The sequence below is a fragment of the Columba livia genome, chromosome 29 (assembly GCF_036013475.1).
Source record: "Columba livia isolate bColLiv1 breed racing homer chromosome 29, bColLiv1.pat.W.v2, whole genome shotgun sequence".
Classification (NCBI taxonomy): domain Eukaryota; kingdom Metazoa; phylum Chordata; class Aves; order Columbiformes; family Columbidae; genus Columba; species Columba livia.
In genome coordinates this window covers 789,340-807,509 of record NC_088630.1, presented here as the reverse complement: position 1 = coordinate 807,509, position 18,170 = coordinate 789,340, and the positions used below count along the sequence as shown (strand labels likewise).

General features: G+C 53.4%; 1 protein-coding gene across 8 annotated transcripts in view; it reads left to right on the top strand.

The window, feature by feature from the left end:
• Positions 1 to 18,170, top strand: part of LOC102089088 (cyclic AMP-dependent transcription factor ATF-7) — a 56,230-nt gene extending 38,060 nt beyond the window's left edge. For all 8 annotated transcript variants that reach the window (XM_065043514.1, XM_065043515.1, XM_065043516.1 and 5 more), the window contains 9 exons: positions 375 to 493; positions 2,978 to 3,112; positions 3,894 to 4,051; positions 6,241 to 6,340; positions 7,562 to 7,675; positions 8,588 to 8,734; positions 11,176 to 11,373; positions 12,460 to 12,568; positions 15,465 to 18,170. In XM_065043514.1, the coding sequence (XP_064899586.1) occupies positions 375 to 493; positions 2,978 to 3,112; positions 3,894 to 4,051; positions 6,241 to 6,340; positions 7,562 to 7,675; positions 8,588 to 8,734; positions 11,176 to 11,373; positions 12,460 to 12,568; positions 15,465 to 15,679 (1,295 nt within the window). In that variant the 3' untranslated portion in view covers positions 15,680 to 18,170. The remainder of the gene's footprint in view (positions 1 to 374; positions 494 to 2,977; positions 3,113 to 3,893; positions 4,052 to 6,240; positions 6,341 to 7,561; positions 7,676 to 8,587; positions 8,735 to 11,175; positions 11,374 to 12,459; positions 12,569 to 15,464) is intronic.

Genomic DNA, 18,170 nt, shown 5'->3' with positions numbered 1-18,170 from the left:
CTTGCAGCCGCAATTCAGCTGAATCGATACAGAAGCCGGGGCGGGGGATTCTGCAGAAATCACTGCATGGCACTCGCTGCAACCCTTATTTCATTAAACCACCAAATAGTTCCGCTTGGGAGGGACCTTTAAAGGTCATCTAGTCCACCCTCTACCTTCATTTCTTTCAACAGACAAGTAAAATCCCAAATATATTCTTTTCCCCTTTGGGAATTGTCGCTTGCTTTGCAAACATGACACCTTAGTGAAGAACTATCTCCCCCCCCCAAAAGCAGAGAACACTTGTTATAGACCCCCCGGAGAGGATTGGGGTGTTAAATGTGAATTTTGCAGCCTCTTTTTTGACCCGCTCTTCGGTGTTTTGCCCCAACCAGATCAGACGCCGACCCCGACGCGGTTCCTGAAGAACTGCGAGGAGGTGGGGCTGTTCAACGAGCTGGCCGGCTCCTTCGAGCACGACTTCAAGAGGGCGGCCGAGGATGACGACAAAAAGGCAAGAACCGGGGGCCACGGGGCTGGAAAATGATCCAGGAGCGTTTTTGGGGGGATGGAATTGGGGCCAGTGCCACTCACATGGTGTAGGATAACACAGTGTGGGCTTGGATTTCATATTCTGCCTCACACGGGGATTTAGTTGATGAATTCGGGTGATTTTGGCCGCGTGTTCTGCAACCCAAAGCCTGGCCAGAGCGGGGTTTAATGGTTTATTGTTCCTTTGGCTTTAAATAAGACCGAAGAAAGGCGGTACCCGAAATACCTCACACCTTGGGAGGGAGATACAGGATGCTGTTAAACACAAAAATTCCCCCAGGCATCTAAATCCTCAATTATGATGATCCTGGGGTGCGATGGGCAGGGACAGCACCCAGCTCAGCCGCCCGCCTTTCAAATTGGAGCCGTATCGGGTACATTCGCATAGAGAAAGGGCTTTTTCTAACAAAGAGCCGCCTCGTACGCAAACGGCATCGATTCCGCTGCCCCCGCCAGCCCCGGGTCTGAAGGACAACGGGATCTCGTCAGATAGGAGCTAATTAAGGCCGTTTCCACCCCTCCCCAGGAGCAGCAGATGCGTGTTGGGCTCTTAGGCTGGCACATACATTTACTAAATTGATGTATGGCCGTCCATACGCTCGCAGTCAGCGGCGCTGCTCGGAAATAAACTGCGGGAGCGCGGCCGCGTAAATCTTCGCCGAGATGGGGGACGGAGGAATTCAGAATTCAAGCCGAACCCTGGCTCTCCAGCCGCTCTCCTCCTAACGGGGCTCTTGAAAGCAGGAATTGATCTCTCCTTGCTATGCCGAGGGGCGTTTTATGCTCTCGACTCCCTGCCTTTTGTTCTCCGCAGCCCAGACCCCGAGCGCTGCGGAAAGGTGGTTTTGCCTTTGTGGTTTCGCATCCAAACGCTTGAGCAACCCATTCATTTGAAACCTAAGACCACCCACCTCCCGCCCCGGGGCTGCAGCTCCGTCCCGCTCACATATTTCCCTCTTTTTGTGATTATTTTTTGCTTTAGGAATACTGCAGTCTCAATCTTTCTGCGGGCGTTAGGAGAAGGGTTTATCCCTCCCCAAATTGAATCTGTGCTTTGTCTCTGGCCCGAGCCGCGTTTCTGGCCGTTCGGCCGCGCTGAACCCGCTCGCTGCCGCTCTCGTGCGTTTTGTCCTTCGGCTCCAAGGGTGGTCTCGACACCAGCGCGTTAATTAAAACCAGAGGCGCAGCGGGAGCTTCCCTGGAGGCGCTTTAAGTGGTTCGAGACTTCCCTGCATGTTAATCCCTTCTCCTTTTGTGATTCTCGCCGCGATTCTCTGCTGCAGAGGGCAGGTAAACGGTTACCGCACCCACCACCCGCGTAAATCACAGCGGAGCAGCCGCAGCCCCATCCAGAGCGGCCGCAGCCGCCCGGATTCACCCCCTTGCCGCAATTTTCCCCTCCCTCCGGAGAATTAAACTGCAGCAAAGCGGAGGAGGTTGAGCTTGGACGCTCAAGGATTGATTGTGGAGGGCGCAGGACGGACAAACAGCCGTTAGGACTGATTGAGGGAGAGGTTTGGTGGATCCCGGTCCAACGCAGCATCCGCAGTCGGGGTCACACATGCTGGCGTCTCCCACGTCTTCTCTTCCTCCTTGGGGAGAAGTCCCTGCTCAGTTTAGTCCCCGCTCAGTTTAGTCCCTGCTCAGTTTAGTCCCCGCTCAGTTTAGTCCCTGCTCAGTTTAGTCCCCGCTCAGTTTAGTCCCCGCTCAGTTTGGTCCCCGCTCAGTTTGGTCCCCGCTCAGTTTGGTCCCCGCTCAGTTTGGTCCCCGCTCAGTTTGGTCCCCGCTCAGTTTGGTCCCCGCTCAGTTTAGTCCCCGCTTAGTTTAGTCCCTGCTCAGTTTAGTCCCCGCTCAGTTTGGTCCCCCTGCCCCTTTCCCCCCGTCCCCAGTAAACGGGTAACTGGTTACGATGGGGCACGTGTGCGCTGCGGGAACCGGGGCCGGTGGCTCGTCGCCAGGTTCAGGCATATGGTCGGGTTTTATTTTAATGGGGCGCTCATAGATATTTAATAACTTGCATGGCTCTTTGTTTGCTTTTGATAATCGGGCAATAAAATAATTCAGGCTGATTTATACAATGCTTTACGGCTCTTCTGTGAATGAAAGCGCCTTCTGTAACTCGCAGGCGTTTGGCTTTGTTACCTGTTCTGCTTTTATGAAAAAAAAAAGGGGGGAAAAAGCCACCCAACCCATGGAAAGAATTGTGTGTGTGTTACTGAGAAACCACAAAATGGTGCCATCTGGGGCAGGGAGCGTCTTTGCTCTCCGAACGGAGACGGAGGCCTCGCTCTCCGCCTCGGGCTCCCAGATGCTGCTTCGGTCCGAAGAAATAATAACGATTTGGCAAGAACTCGGAGCTGTGGCTCTTCCTCCGGGAGCCGCCGCGTGTTTCGCAGCCAACTCGAGCTCATTGTCCCCGTTCCAAGCCCTGTTGGTGTCCCCGCAGAGCGCCGGAGCCCTGGACATGTCGCTGCCGTCCACCCCGGACGTCAAGATCAAGGAGGAGGAGCCGGTGGAGGTGGACTCGTCCCCGCCGGACAGCCCGGCCTCCCGCCCGCCGTCCCCGCACAACAGGGACAAGGTGGGTGTCCCCAGGGGTCCCTGCTGTCCCCCACCCCGCTCTGGGGAGACAGGGGCCGGAGGAGGCCAAAGGGATGATGGGGACGGACTTTTGAACAGCGCCTGTTGTGGTAGGAAGGGGTGATGGGTTTAAACGAAAAGAGGGGAGATTCGGGTTAAATAAAAGGAGGTTTTGGCCGCTGAGGGGGTGGTGCTGCCCAGGTTGCCCGGAGAGGTGGTGGAGACACCCCAGGCCAGGCTGGACGGGGCTCTGAGCAACCTGAGCTGGTGACGATGTCCCTGCTCATGGGACAGGTGACATTTGAAGGTCCCTTCAACCCAAACCATTCTGTGATTCTTAGTTGGGTGCCAAGGCCTGATTTGGGCTTGTGAGGTCCATCTCATTTTAGAAGGGAATAGAAAAGCTGCTTCTCTAAAAGCCACGTTGCGTTCAGCCCTCGCCGTGGGTTTGGCCGATGGGGAGACCTTGCTGCTCACCCTGGGAACGTGTTTCTGCTGGGGCCAAAGTGCCAAACGCATCACGTATCCTCTCCAAGATGTCCCTGTGCCCGGGGGACACACGAGTCTGAATAACTCCCCACCCTAGAGACGCTCGTGGGGCTGGAGAGGGGGATTATCCCCCAAATTTGAATCCCCGAATCTGAATGTCAGGGTGACTTTGGCTCCCCTTGCGCCTCAGTTGCTGCCTTCATTTTCACTGAATTTCTTTTAACACCCTAAAAGGAAGAGCCGGCCGGGCGATTGTGACGCTAACGAGTAACAGCACGTCTCCTTTTGTCTAGGAGATCGTCCCCAAGCCCGTCATCATTTCCACGCCGACTCCGACCATCGTCCGGCCGGGCTCGCTGCCGCTGCACTTGGGGTACGACCCCCTGCACCCCACGCTGCCCTCCCCGACCTCCGTCATCACCCAGGCCCCCCCCGCCAACAGACAGCTGGGGTAAGTGCGCATCGTCAGGCTTCCTGGCCACTAATTAGCTACCTAAATAAGCTCCTTGATTATCACAACGACCGAGGTGCCGCGGTTCCCGCTGCGGCTGCTTGGCCATAAGGGCCTCGTTGCGGCGCTGCCTCCAGAAGCCGAATGGGGGTGGAAGTACAGAAAGCGGGAACTAATTGTCGTAGCGGAACGAAACGAGGCGAAACTCACCGCCGGGAGAAATTAAACCCAGTCCCCAAACACGTTGACACGACACTCGTTGTCTGCGCCGGGAGCGCGGCCTGACCGGGGGCTCCCAAGTCGCTTTGGCGGCCGTAGGAAACCGTCTGGATCTTTTAACGGCTTTGGGATTTTCTCCAACAAGCTGTTGCCTCTGAAGTGCAACCTCCCGCATCCTCCCTGCTCAGCTCCCGCCTCGGGACCTGTTCTGTTTCCGCACATCTAATGACTCTGCTCCTTTCCCTGCGTAACGATGCGCGGCGGCGGCTCCGGAGCTCTCGCTGCGGCGCATCAGGCAGCCCCGGCCCCGCAAATCAAAGCGAGGAGCCTGGAGGATGCAGGAAACACATTACACGCAGCCCTCGGGAGACGCATATTGAGCTGCGCTTCTCTTCTTTGAGTGTCAGGATGCTGCTTTTGTGCTGTGCTCTTGGCCTCTCTCTAATTACCCTTCTTTGAGGCTGGCTCCTTACATTAACCGCGCCATTTATATTATTTTGGCTGTCAGTTCATATTTTCGCGTGTGTTTTTTGCCCTGACCCCTCTGGCACCATCAATCCAGACTTCCCGACAGAAAGTTTTAAATCCTGTCTGGAGGCATTAAGGGGTTAAGTGATTGTTCTGGGGTTTGGAAAGGGCATTGTGCTCCTTTTCTAACCCAGAGCAGGTTGGAACCGAGTCTCCTCAAGCTCAAAAGCACAAAAAATCAGAGCTGGAGTAAGCTGGGCTTTAATAGGATTTTATCTGCCTGTGGGGGTAGATCCCTCCTAGAACGGGCTTTGCAGAGAGCTCAGGCTGCGGATTTAACGAGGGTCCCTTCATTATGGCCGCGCTGGGGTTGTCAGCGTGACAGAGATGGAGGGGGAGGCTGTGACCTCCCTGGAACTCGCCCTCGTTAGGCTGAGCTTTTCAAAGCCTCCTCGGAGGATTCGGGCCGCCCCATAGAAATGAATCGAGAAGCCGCCACGTTGGCATTCCCCAGGCAGCCTTAAAAGTTCCAGCCTGAGTTATTGGCGCGTTGAACTCCCCACTCTGACCCGCGGCCGCTCTTTGTCCCCAGCCTGTGTCACCCCGTGCCAGCGCCAGGATCCCGCTTTGTCCGTCCCCTTCCCTGCGCTTGGCAGCAGCAAATTATTGGAAGCAGCAGCAATGTCTTTTCCTCCCTCCCCATAGTCAGGCTCGCAGCGGCTCTTCTCTGCCTCCACTCGGCTCCCGGCTGCGCTGTCACCGACTCGGGACGAGCAAACACCGTTTCCTTTCCCTCCCCAACACCCAGAGCGGATCATCTCCGGCTCTTCCTCCGCTCTCCTAGAAAAGCCAAGTCCAGAAAGTCAACGGCCGGAGCGCGGTGGGCTTGGTGACGCCCCGGAACGGAGACGGGGTGCACACGTGTGTCGGCAGGCGCGGAAACGCCGCTTCTCGCCGCAAAGTGACCTGCGGTGGTTTGAATTTGCCACAGTGCCATCGCCTTCTCCCCAACCTGCGGCCAGCGGGGCCCTTCCCGTCCCCCGGGAAAATGAGCCCAAATCTTCCAACCCGAATCAATTCACACACGTACCCCCGAGCTCCCGGGGCCGCCAGGTGTCGCGGTTGAGACGGACAAACGACATGGACCAAATTCTTTCAAGATGAAAGTAATAGATGCCATTTATTGCTACAAGTGCATTTTTATACAATTCTACCAGTTCATGTGTCTTTTCACTATTGGTTACAAGTTACAGCACTAACATCTCATTGGTTAATTTTTCTGTCATCCATGTTATTCTTCTATCCCCTTCTCTCTCACGGGTACAACTCCATATCTCCGGATACTCCTTTACTCCCACCCTTCTCAAGGGTAAATCTTAATATCTTCAAGGCTGATCTCTACTCCCATATCTTCTGTCAAGGATTCCACAGACCCGCTGCAGTTTCCCACAGCCAGGACAACATGAAATCATCTATGGAAACACTAATTGTTGTTCCTCCAGGTCTCCCACAGGTTCCCTCCCGCTTGTGGTGCAGCTCGCGAACGGACAGACCATGCCCGTCCTCCCAGGCCCTCCCGTACAGATGCCTTCTGTTATATCGGTAAGAAAAGCTTCCACCGCGGCTCAGCAGCGGAGGGGACGGAGTTTACCCCCTGCCAAATACGCACAGACACTTCCATTTTGCAAAAATGAACATATATCTCCCCTCCGCGCAAAATCAGGAGGAGGGGGCGGACGGCCCAGCTCTGGCAAGGCGGTAATAACGTGTGGATCACACTAGAGGGCAATAAGTCTGGAAAAGCACAACGCTTTGCCTGGACAGATGGCTCATGCCCTTGGTCCAGGGCTGGAGCTGCTGGATCCCTGATTAGCCGCTTCCATTTGGAACAGCGTGTGCCTGCTCTGAAACCAGTCGAGCTTGCAGAGAACATGTTGGTCTTTGCGGGCTGGAAAAGCCAAGCCTAACGTCGCCAGCTTGCTAAAGACCCGCGCGGTGTCGGCCTCGCGGGCTGTGCTTAGCGCACGCGGGACGACTCGCGGTTTCTGCAGAACTCGGGGCAGGTTTTGCGTTGGGTGGGTGGTTTGTGCGTCTCCCCGGCGCTCCAGCGCCCGTGTGGGTCCTGCCGAGCGCGGCTTGGGGTTTGAGACATTAATGGCCAAAAACCTTCAGCCTCAGGGAAAGGGAAAGGGAAAGGGAAAGGGAAAGGGAAAGGGGGGGAAAGGGGAAAAAGGAAGGGGAAGGGAAGGGAAAGGGAAAGATAAAGGGGAAAGGGGAAAAAGGAAGGGGAAGGGAAGGGAAGGGAAGGGAAAGAGGAAGGGAAAGGGGAGGAAAGGGAAAGATAAAGGGGAAGGGAAGGGAAGGGAAGGGAAGGGAAGGGAAGGGAAGGGAAGGGAAGGGAAGGGAAGGGAAGGGAAGGGAAGGGAAGGGAAGGGAAGGGAAGGGAAGGGAAGGGAAGGGAAGGGAAGGGAAGGGAAGGGAAGGGAAGGGAAGGGAAGGGAAGGGAAGGGAAGGAAGGGGGAGGACAAGGGAAAGATAAAGAGGAGGAAAGGGGAAAGGGGAAAAAGAAAGGGAAAGGAGGAAAGGAAGGAGGCTCGGAGCTGCCCTCCCATCCCCACGCACGACTCCGATACGGCCACCAAAGAAGCGGCTGGTGGCCTTTGGTGACAGCCGGCGTAATGGATGGCGGTAGTTAAACGCTGAGCGTTTGTCAGGATTTATAAATGTGCTCGGCGGGGGGAATTATTACGGAGCCGCTCACGCAGCGCGCCTGCCAAAGCACCTTTGGCTCCAATACACCCGCGTGTCGCTCCCTCCCCACAGCTGGCGCGGCCCATGCCCATGGTGCCCAACATTCCCGGCATCCCCGGACCACCCATCAACACCAGCGGCTCCATTTCACCGTCGGGACTCCCGGTTCACTCCGAAGCCAAAATGGTGAGTGTCCCCATGCACGCCACAGAGGTGTCACCTCCACGGTGGTGTCCCTGAGGCTTCACCGGCTCCTCCAGAAGAGATCTTCTGTGTTTTGCCTTCGCGAGGAGCCGCTGCTGCTCCAAAACGCCCCGCACCGAGAGCAGGTGTCGCAGATGCCACCAGGAGCATCAGCCTAATGTGCGCTGCGGCTCTGGCAGGCTCAGGCGCGGCTTATTGTCCACACAAAACCTCGGGCCCAGCTTAACCGTGGCCGCTTCGTAAAGCTGCAGCTTCTGCTTCCAAGAGAACAGATGGGCTGGAGGTGGGCACGGGGAAGGCAGCGCCAAGAGCGGAGATGTTGTGCTGTAATCTGAGGATCCTGGGAACGGTTTGTCACGCACAGCTCTTCAATTTAAAGTTTAGGGAAGAATTTTCCTTTCGTGGCTCAAATTAAGGGAACGCGGAGAGGGGGGAAGCAAAATTAATTTGTGAACAGTGGCCAACCAACCTCCTTTTATTTGGCTGAGATGGGGTTGAGGTGTTTGCAAACCCACCTCTTACATAGAACTGTAGAATAATTTTGGTTGGAAAAACCCCTCAAGCTCATTAATCCACCCACAAACCCAACCCTGGCACTAAAATGTCCTCAAGAATGTCATCTGTTCACCCCTCCAGGGACGGTGACTCCAGCACTGCCCTGGGCAGCCTGTTCAACGCCCTTTGGGGCAGAAATCACCCCAAATTTCCACCCTCAGCCTCCCCAGGTGCAACTTGAGGCCGTTTCCTCTTGTCCTGTCGCTTGTTCCTTGGATTCAAAACAGCCACAGTCCCCAAAGAGCCCGTTCCCCAGCACCTTGGATGATGCAGAAACCGATTTAAGCCTTAACAGCACGGAGAACAGACCCATTAATGTCTTCTTTTGTCCTTTGGCAGAGGCTGAAGGCCAGCTTGACGGCATCTTCCTCGCTCAACGGCAGCAACCTGGTGGTGGGTTCAGCCAGCACGCTGGTGCCGGCGCGGCCGGAGCAGAGCCAGATCCTCGTCCAGCACCCAGATGCCCCTTCCCCGGCTCAACCCCAGGTTTGCTGCTCCTTCAACCACTACTTTGGAGATGCTGCATGGGCAGGAACGGCCCCAGGTTCCAATATAAGTTGGAGAATGACCTGTTAGAGAGCAGCGTAGGGGAAAGGGACCTGGGGGTCCTGGGGACAGCGGGGTGACCATGAGCCAGCACTGGCCCTTGTGGCCAGGAAGCCAATGGGACCTGGGGTGGGTTAGAAGGGGGTGGTCAGTAGGTCAGAGAGGTTCTCCTGCCCCTCTGCTCTGCCCTGGGGAGACCACACCTGGAATATTGTGTCCAGTTGTGGCCCCTCAGCTCCAGCAGGACAGGGAACTGCTGCAGAGAGTCCAGCGCAGCCACCAAGATGCTGGAGGGAGTGGAGCATCTCCCGTGTGAGGAAAGGCTGAGGGAGCTGGGGCTCTGGAGCTGGACAAGAGGAGACTGAGGGGGGACTCATTCATGTTTACAGATATATAAAGGGTGAGTGTCAGGAGGATGGAGCCAGGCTCTTCTGGTGACAACCAGTGGCAGGACAAGGGGCAATGGGTGCAAACTGGAACACAGGAGGTTCCACTTAAATATGAGCAGAAACTTGTTTGTGGTGAGGGTGGCAGAGCCTGGCCCAGGCTGCCCAGGGGGTTGTGGAGTCTCCTTCTGTGCAGACATTCCAACCCGCCTGGTTCCTGTGTAACCTCATCTGGGTGTTCCTGCTCCATGGGGGGATTGCACTGGATGAGCTTTCCAGGTCCCTTCAACCCCCGACACTCTTGGATTCTATGATTCTGGCCTTTGGGGAAAAAAGAGGCAAATCTCACAGCTTCCCGCTTCGCAGAATGGGTTAAAAACCTCAGTTTTTAGTGGCGAGGCTCTCAGCCACCAACCAGGCAGAAAACTTGCGCAATGCGTTAATTTGCTTGACGAGCTCGGGAGTTTCGAAAGGATATTTCGCTCTCCCCGCTCAATTACTGAGGTTAAACGCAGTCGGCTCCTGCCAGCAAACCCAATGCCAAGCGGCCATCAGCGTGGCCACCTGCTCCAGCGCTTCAGTGGCCTCCAGAACTTTAATATCCATATGCTGCCCGACAGCGAGTGCCGAGGTGTAAATGCGGAGGGCACGGCCACGTCTGCAGGACCCTTGATGACTTTCCCTTTGTTGTCCTGAAATAAAACCACTTCAAGTGCCGCCTTACGAGATGTTTTCATCCCATTCGCCTCATTTAGCTGAGGGCGCCCGGGGAAAATTTAACCCATGTTAATTTTTAAAGCAAATCTCACGCTCTAAAACATTTGTGCTTCGTGAAGCGAGTTGCTCAACCCAAATAGGGACGGTGCTTGGTTACATGTGTCAGAGCAGGATCGACGCTCCCAGCCCCTCCATGGGGGAATCTTCTCAACCGTTACGGTGTGAAGTGCTTTTTAAATGATCTTAAGTGGAATTAAAAGGAAGGCGGTTTCCTCTGCGTCGCCCGTGGTCATTTAGTGCATTAGCTCCTCAGCGCTGAGAGGAGGAAACTTCTGCTAATGCCATTACCGGCGCGCAGGAGTTTGTTTTCATTAATTCCCCTGATATCCACACGTTCACGGGGTTCAGGATCTCACAGCGATTCTCACTGTAAATTCACAGGACACTCCAGGCTGCCAAAAACACCCATGTCGAAGGTTTAGATTGCGGGGTGACAACAAAACCCTGGCAGATGTATTGTTAACCTCCTCTGGCACCACTTCCCCCTTTTGCCCCTCCCTCTCCCCCCTTCCCACTCAGCACAGGCGATTGGGAGGGGAAGGAGAACAGAGAGAAGAAAGTTGGAAAAGATTAAAGATGTTTTCCTAACGCTACTGATAAGAATAGAGAAGATAACACAAAATATACATACCCAATCTTGACAGTCTCAGCAACTGCAGGGCAGGCACCCGAAGTCCTGGACTGGACTCTGCAGCCAAGCGGAGCTGGATTCAGTCTCTCACTTGGCCTCAGTTTGCAGGGACGACACGCAAGGTCCTCTCCTAATGTCGGCCATAAGGAAAAAAGGGAGAAAAAGGACGAGATCCTCGTGATCTCCCACTTTTATAGGAAGTATCACATGAATGGGATGTTATACACCGTTGGTCAGTTTCTTGGTCACCAGTTTCTCGTTGCCCCTCTCGCGAGATGTCCATCCGTGCTTATCAGTAAGTTTGCATTCCATTGATAGGTTCACCAAAATATGGATCTGGTTCTTCAGGAAAATGCAGCTGATATGAAGCTTTAGCTGACAGGCAAATTCACTCAAAGAGAAACTTGGTTTGTAACAAACCCAGGACAACCCACAAACGGGGTTTTTCCCCATCCCCACCGTGCAAACCCAAATCCTTTTTTCACCCCAACTGCGACCTGACGTCTCTTCCCAAACCCTTTGAACGCCACTGCGTGTCTCCCATACGCACAGCGCTTTGTATCTCAAACCTCTCCATCTCCGTGCAGGTTTCCCCCGCCCAACCCACCCCCAGCACCGGCGGGAGACGGAGACGCACGGTCGACGAGGACCCGGACGAGCGTCGACAGCGGTTCCTGGAGCGCAACCGCGCGGCCGCTTCGCGCTGCCGCCAGAAGCGCAAGCTCTGGGTGTCCTCCTTGGAGAAGAAAGCGGAGGAGCTCACGACGCAGAACATCCAGCTGAGCGTGAGTGTGGAAGCGCCGCGGAGGCCGCGGGTGTTCGGTCGCAGGGTCAGTTTGGGTTGGAAAAGCCCCTCGAGATCATTGATCCAACCGTTCACCCAATGCTGGCACTTAAAACATCCCCAAGAACCTCATCTGTTCACCCCCTCAGGGATGGTGACCCCAGCACTGCCCTGGGCAGCCTCTTCAATGCCCTTTGGGGCAGAAATCACCCCAAATTTGCACCCTCAGCCTCCCTGGGTGCAACTTGAAGCCGTTTCCTCTTCTACAAGGTGTTTCTCAGTTACTCCATCATCACCTTAATTTCACAGAATCATAATTTTGGTTGGAACAGACCCTCAGGATCATCGATCCAATCAGAACCCAACTCCAGCACTAACCCATGTCCCTAAACCTCATCTGAACACCTTTTAACCCCCCCAGGGATGGTGACCCCAGCACTGCCCTGGGCAGCCTGTTCAATGCCCTTTGGGGCAGAAATCACCCCAAATTTGCACCCTCAGCCTCACCGGCCACAACTTGAGGCCATTTCCTCTCATCCTGTCGCTTATTTGCACGAAGACTCTCAACAGCAACGCTGCCAGTGCGTCTGAAATGCAAACGCGGCTTCCATTGCCGTTCCCCCTCAGCATTGTCCGAGGGCCGACGGCTCCGCAAAGACCTTTTCCTCAGGCCATTCCAAAATACAGAATTGACAGAGTTTCAGCTGTTTCTCCAAACTTTTCAATAGAAGAATAATCCGCCGCACAAAGTTTTCAGGGGAGTAGACCCGGTTTTAAGCTCACGGAGGCTCAGGTTTAGACTCAGCCTGTCGCTCTGGTTCCTTTTCCTTTGGAGCCAAGAGTGGTCAACAGGAGCGCTCAGGCAAATATATGTCCAGGATTAAATGATTAACGTAGCAAGAGGCTTTCCAGCCAGGGAAACGCCACGTTCCGTGTCTCGCACCCTAATTCCCCAACCCCAGAAACTATTTACTTCTCTTAGACCGCACAAGACAAACGAGACGACAGATTTGAGGACGCGTAAATGAAGATCCTGCTAGAGGCCGCTGTCCTGAGCATGATCCATGTCTTTGTGTTTCCATCTCAGAACGAAGTGACGCTACTGAGGAACGAAGTCGCTCAGCTCAAGCAGCTCCTGCTGGCGCACAAGGACTGTCCGGTCACTGCGCTACAGAAGAAGACACAGGGCTATCTCGGTGAGTCACGGCGCCGCTCGTTATTATCCTTTAATTAGCTCTAAGCGCACAAAACCCGCACAAATCGTGAAGGGAGGGACTTAGTCCTGGCAGGACCAGACAGAACATCACCCAGGCTGGACCTGAACTCACGTTACACCATTTTGAAGCGAGGCAGGGAGGTCAGAGCGGGTATTTAGCATGGAATACCTGCAGAAACGCGTCTCCCATCCCCAGAGCGCAGGGAGCGCTCGATATTCGCTTTAGAGCAAGAAACCATCGCAAGCGAAGCCGAAGTCGGTAAGGGCCAGACTGTAGATGACACCGCGGGGCTCTGCATCTCATTCCCTGCAGTTCACAGCAGTCGGCTCAGCTTTGCGAGGAAAAAAACCCTCTTTTTATATATTTTTTTTACATTTTTTAATGCCTATTTCATTATAATCAACCCGGGAGCTGAACGTTCTGTCTGGGTTCTCAGAGCAACAATTCCACCCCGCAGTTATTTGCGCGAAGGTTTTTGGGGGGACGACGGAGCCCCTGACGCTGCCCAAATTAACAGCACGAAAATAAGGAAGGAAAAGAAAAAAAAACACAGGAAATAGGCTTTTTCCTCCCCAATTTCCCCCCTCTTGGCCTCAGAAACACCTTGTGCAGCGAGACAGAGATACAGAGCCTGGCACAGCTCGTTTATTCCCCTCGTTAGACCAACGCGGAGCTTCGAATGGTTGTGAAACCCTCGGTGTCCCCAGGTGTTCGCTCCGCAATGTGGTTCATCCTGTTGGCCTCCAAACTTGACACTTCCAACAACAGGAATTCATCACACATCTGAATAATAACATATAAAATTCACCCCTCCCTCCCCTTCCCGGCTGCCGTTTTTATTATTGAGATTTGTGACTAAGCGGGGCCTTAAACAACAACCCACCAGGTTCCCTCGCCTACGCTCGCCTTGTTTTGTTCCTAATACCTTGTAAATCTCCTTTTCTTGGGGTGACGCCAAGCGATTCTATGGCTCCGCTCGACCTTTTCTCACCGCCGGGTGGGTTTTTAAATGCGCGCTCGCCGCATCTTTCAATATTGTCGAGGGTTTAGATTGCGGGGTGACAATAAAACCCTGGCAGATGTATTGTTAACCTCCTCTCCCCCCACTTCCCCATTTTGCCCCTCCATCTCCCCCCTTCCCACTCAGCTCAGGCGATTTGGAGGGGAAGGAGGACAGAGAGAAGAGAGTTGGAAAAGATTAAAGATGTTTTCCTAACGCTACTGATAAGAATAGAGAAGATAACACAAAATATACAAACCCAATCTTGACAGTCTCAGCAACTGCAGGGCAGGCACCCGAAGTCCTGGACTGGACTCTACAGCCAAGCGGAGCTGGATTCAGTCTCTCACTTGGCCTCAGTTTGCAGGGACGACACGCAAGGTCCTCTCCTAATGTCGGCCATAGGGAAAAAGGGGAAAAAGGGAAAAGGGGCGAGATCCTCGTGATCTCCCACTTTTATAGGAAGTATCACAGGAAGGGGATGTTATACACCGTTGGTCAGTTTCTTGGTCACCGGTTTCTCGTTGTCCCTCTCGTGAGATGTCCATCTGTCCTTATCAATAAGTTTGCATTCCATTGATAGGTTCACCAAGACATGTATCTGGTTCTCCAGGAAAATGCAGCTGATATGAAGCTTTAGCTGACAGGCAAATTCACTCAAAGAGAAACTTGGTTTGTAACAAACCCAGGACAAATATCCTGCCCAAAGTAGGTAAAACAATTGGGGAAAGGGCACGACATTCGCACACCTGGTAGAAAACAGCCCTGCAGGACGTTTTGCAGTGCCCGGGAAGGCTGTTAATGCCCTCTGTGATTAAACCATGGCATTTCGTACCAACCCTCATTGATCTGAGCGTTCTGGGGGCCGATAAAGAGCCAACCAGGTGATTGTGCAACAAATAGCGACGAACATTGAAAGGCAATTACTGCTGTTCATTATTTATCTCATTTACCTATACATGTAATACAAATAGAATCTAAATGTATTATTTATATACTATTAACTTTCTAATTAACTTCATGGTCGGGTCTTTTGGGTAACAGCCACATCCTCCCGCCCCAATTGAAAGTCAATTACTGCCGCTTATTTACTTATATTTATCTCATTTACCTGTTTTTCATATATATTTTACCTATATTACCTATATTTATATATATTATACCTATATATTCTATAATATACCTATATTATATATATTATACCTATATATTCTATAATATACCTATATTATATATATTATACCTATATTATATATTGCACCTATATTATATATATTATACCTATATTATATATTATACCTATATTATATATTGCACCTATATTATATATATTACACCTATATTATATATTACACCTATATTATATATTACACCTATATTATATATATTACACCTATATTGTATATTACACCTATATTATATATATTATACCTATATTATATATTACACCTATATTATATATATTATACCTATATATTACACCTATATGATGTATATTACACCTATATTACATATTATACCTATATTACACCTATATTATATTTTATACCTATATTCGATATTATACCTATATATATTTATATATTTATATATTCTATCTCATTTACCTATATTTCTATATAATACAAATATAATCTAAATGTATTATTTATACACTATTAACTTTCTCCTAAGCCTCACCGTGGGGTCTTTTGGGCAGCAGCCGCATCCTCCCTCCCCCATTGAAAGTCAACTGCTGCTTATTTACTTGTATTCATCTCATTGACATACATATCATGTACACATAATCTAAATGTATTATTTACATCCTATTAGCTTTCTCCTAAGCCCGCGGCCTCTCTAACGTGCTTTCCTCTGTTCCCTCCCGCGGCGCAGAGAGCCCGAAGGAGAGCGCGGAGCCCACGGGCTCCCCGGCGCCCGTCATCCAGCACAGCTCGGCCCCCAACGGGCTCAGCGCCCGCTCGGCCGCCGAAGCCGTCGCCACCTCGGTGCTGGCGCAGATGGCCACGCAAAGGACAGAACTGGCGCTGCCGGCGCCGGCACCGGCCCCGGTCATCATGGCCCCACAGTCCCAATCCGCCGGTAGATGATGTCCCGGCAGAGCCCACCGGAGAGACTCACCACAAACAACCCCGCCGGGATCCAGTTCTTCTTCTTCTTCTTCTTTTTGGTTTATTTTGTTGGTTGGTTTGGTGTTTTTTCAAGTTGAAGGGCAGCTACGGCTTCTCCTACCGTTCGGCTCCAACCGCGGCGCCACCCTCCGCTCCACGAGCCGCCAGATCGGACCCAAACGCTTGGAAAACCCCCAAAAAGGGTCATTTTCAAGCAGCGGTTGCGTTAACACTAAAACCTCCAAGCCTGGGGGAGCCCCCTTGGCGCTTCCGCTCTTGGGGCGTCCCCCCGTCCCTCCTTGTCCTCTCGGTGACGGGAAACCCGGCTGTGACGTTGAGTCGGTGTGTTGTAATTGGAACAACGTGTTGCTTCCAGGCTCCGGCTCCACCACCTGAACAAAACCCCCCGGAGGCCGAAGGATTGAGGTTCATCCCACCACAAACTCGCTCCCGAGATCCCAACGGGTTGTTTTGGAAGCAACAAATCGCCATCAATGGGTTTGTGTTGGGGACGCGGGGCTGGCGGTGGGGGGGACACGCTTTGCTGGTGTCAACGTGCTGGTGACACCGAAGGAAAAGGGACCGTCCGTCTGTCCTGGCAGCGCTCGGGCTCCCCTACGCTCAATTGGTGCTGAGCTGGGAATACCACGAGCCCCAAATTCTGCTCCCAAATCCACCCCACAAACCCCATTCCCACCATCGTCTCCTTTCCGTAACCTCAACGACCGTAGGATCGGTGCCTTAAATCCCTCGCCTGTCGCACCCCGTGGCGCCTCTTTTTCCCACTTTTCCCTCTTTTTCCCCCATTATCTCCCGCTCTGGGCGACGGAGCAGCCGCCGCTCCCCAACCGGAGCACCCGCAGCGCTTCCAATTCCACATCGCCGGCGGCAAAACCACCCTCGCCGTTGGTAAAACCCGCGGCGCCGGAGCCACCCGCTCTTCCTCCTCCTCCTCCTCCTCCTCAGGTCGCACTCGCCACTTTTGCGCCAAGTTTGGGTCAAAGCGCTCGGTTTCCTGACCCGTGGGCTCCGTCTTCTCCAGGTTTCCCAGCCGCGGTGTCTCCGGGTTCCTTTTCTCCGCTCTCCCTGGTTTTTCTCGCTCGTCCCCATTGTCACTTTAAGTGTCACCGGTGTCACTTCTGCCCCTGGCGCTTCTGCTTCATTCACACCCCCCCGGACCCGCCGGTTGCTTCTCTAAAGCGTTTTCGGCTTTAATGTATTTCAGCTCTTAACACCCCCATGGGTTCGTGTTCATGGGGGGGGATCGGGACACCCTAAAGCTGGAATAAAAGGGGAATCGGGAGCTTTTTAGGGGCTGGGGGTGCAGAAAACCCACCCCAAAAAAGAGGTAAAACCACCCCGTTTTGAGCAAAAGGATTTACGAGGCGCTCGGAACCAAGCGTCCGTCTGTCTGTCCATAAGAGCGGGAATGACGGAAACGCAATGGAAAGCCGGTCGGGTCCCCGTCCTTTGTGGGGTCGGGACGAGGGGACAGCGAGGTGACAATTCAGGGCAGCGTTTGCGTGGAACGCAGCAGCTTCCCCCTCTTATTGTTACCTTTGGGGACTAAAAACGACCCGGTTTTGTGTGACGGGAGAGCCGAGAGCAGCCGTGTGTCCCACCAAAGCGGTTGGGGGGTCTGGAGGTGTCCCCAATGTCCCCGGTGTCCCCTCGAACCCTCATTGCATGTTTTTCGCCTTGAAAACACGCGAACCACTGAAAACGCCGCCTCCTCCTCCTCCTCCCCCCCCCCGACTTCCCCAGCGCACGGACACGCTTCACTTTGGGATATTTTGGGTTGGAAAGATGGGGTTTCCAACAGGTTGGTGCCGCAGGGCCCCCCCCGCCCCTCGCCGGCCTCCAGATCCCTCAGCATTGGGGTCTGTGGGGTTTTTGGGGGGTTCAGTGCCGCCGTCTCCCCCCAAACCGGCCCCTTGGTTCCCATTCCAGTGGCTCAGCTGGGGAACGTGTCACTTTTAGACTTGTGGACCCGTTTCTCTTTGTCCCCCCCCCATTTTGGCAGCGGTGACGCTCTCAGGCCCCAAAACACACCCAGGAGGTGACAGAGGGACCGACGGTCCCCGTGTCCCCTTGTCCCCCCCCCAGCTGCTTTGTAGCACGAGCTTTGACGATCAATAATGGAAGAAGCCAAGAAAAAATGACCCCCCCCCCCAAAAAAAAGTGTAACCAGGAGGGTGTAGTATCTATAAAACCTACATATCTATGCGTATATACAGACTATATAGACATATATCGAACGGATGCGCAGCTCTTTACGCTGGGTTTTGAGCTGTAGACCCCCCCCAAGTGTCCCCCCCCGGCACGGGCTCCTGTGAGCGGGTCCTCACAGGGACCTGGGGACACGGGGGGACACGGGGGGACACATCCCACCCCCCCCGCCACCTCGTACCAAACATGTAATGTGCCTTTTATTTATGCTGCAAATATAACATTAAAATATTACCCAGGA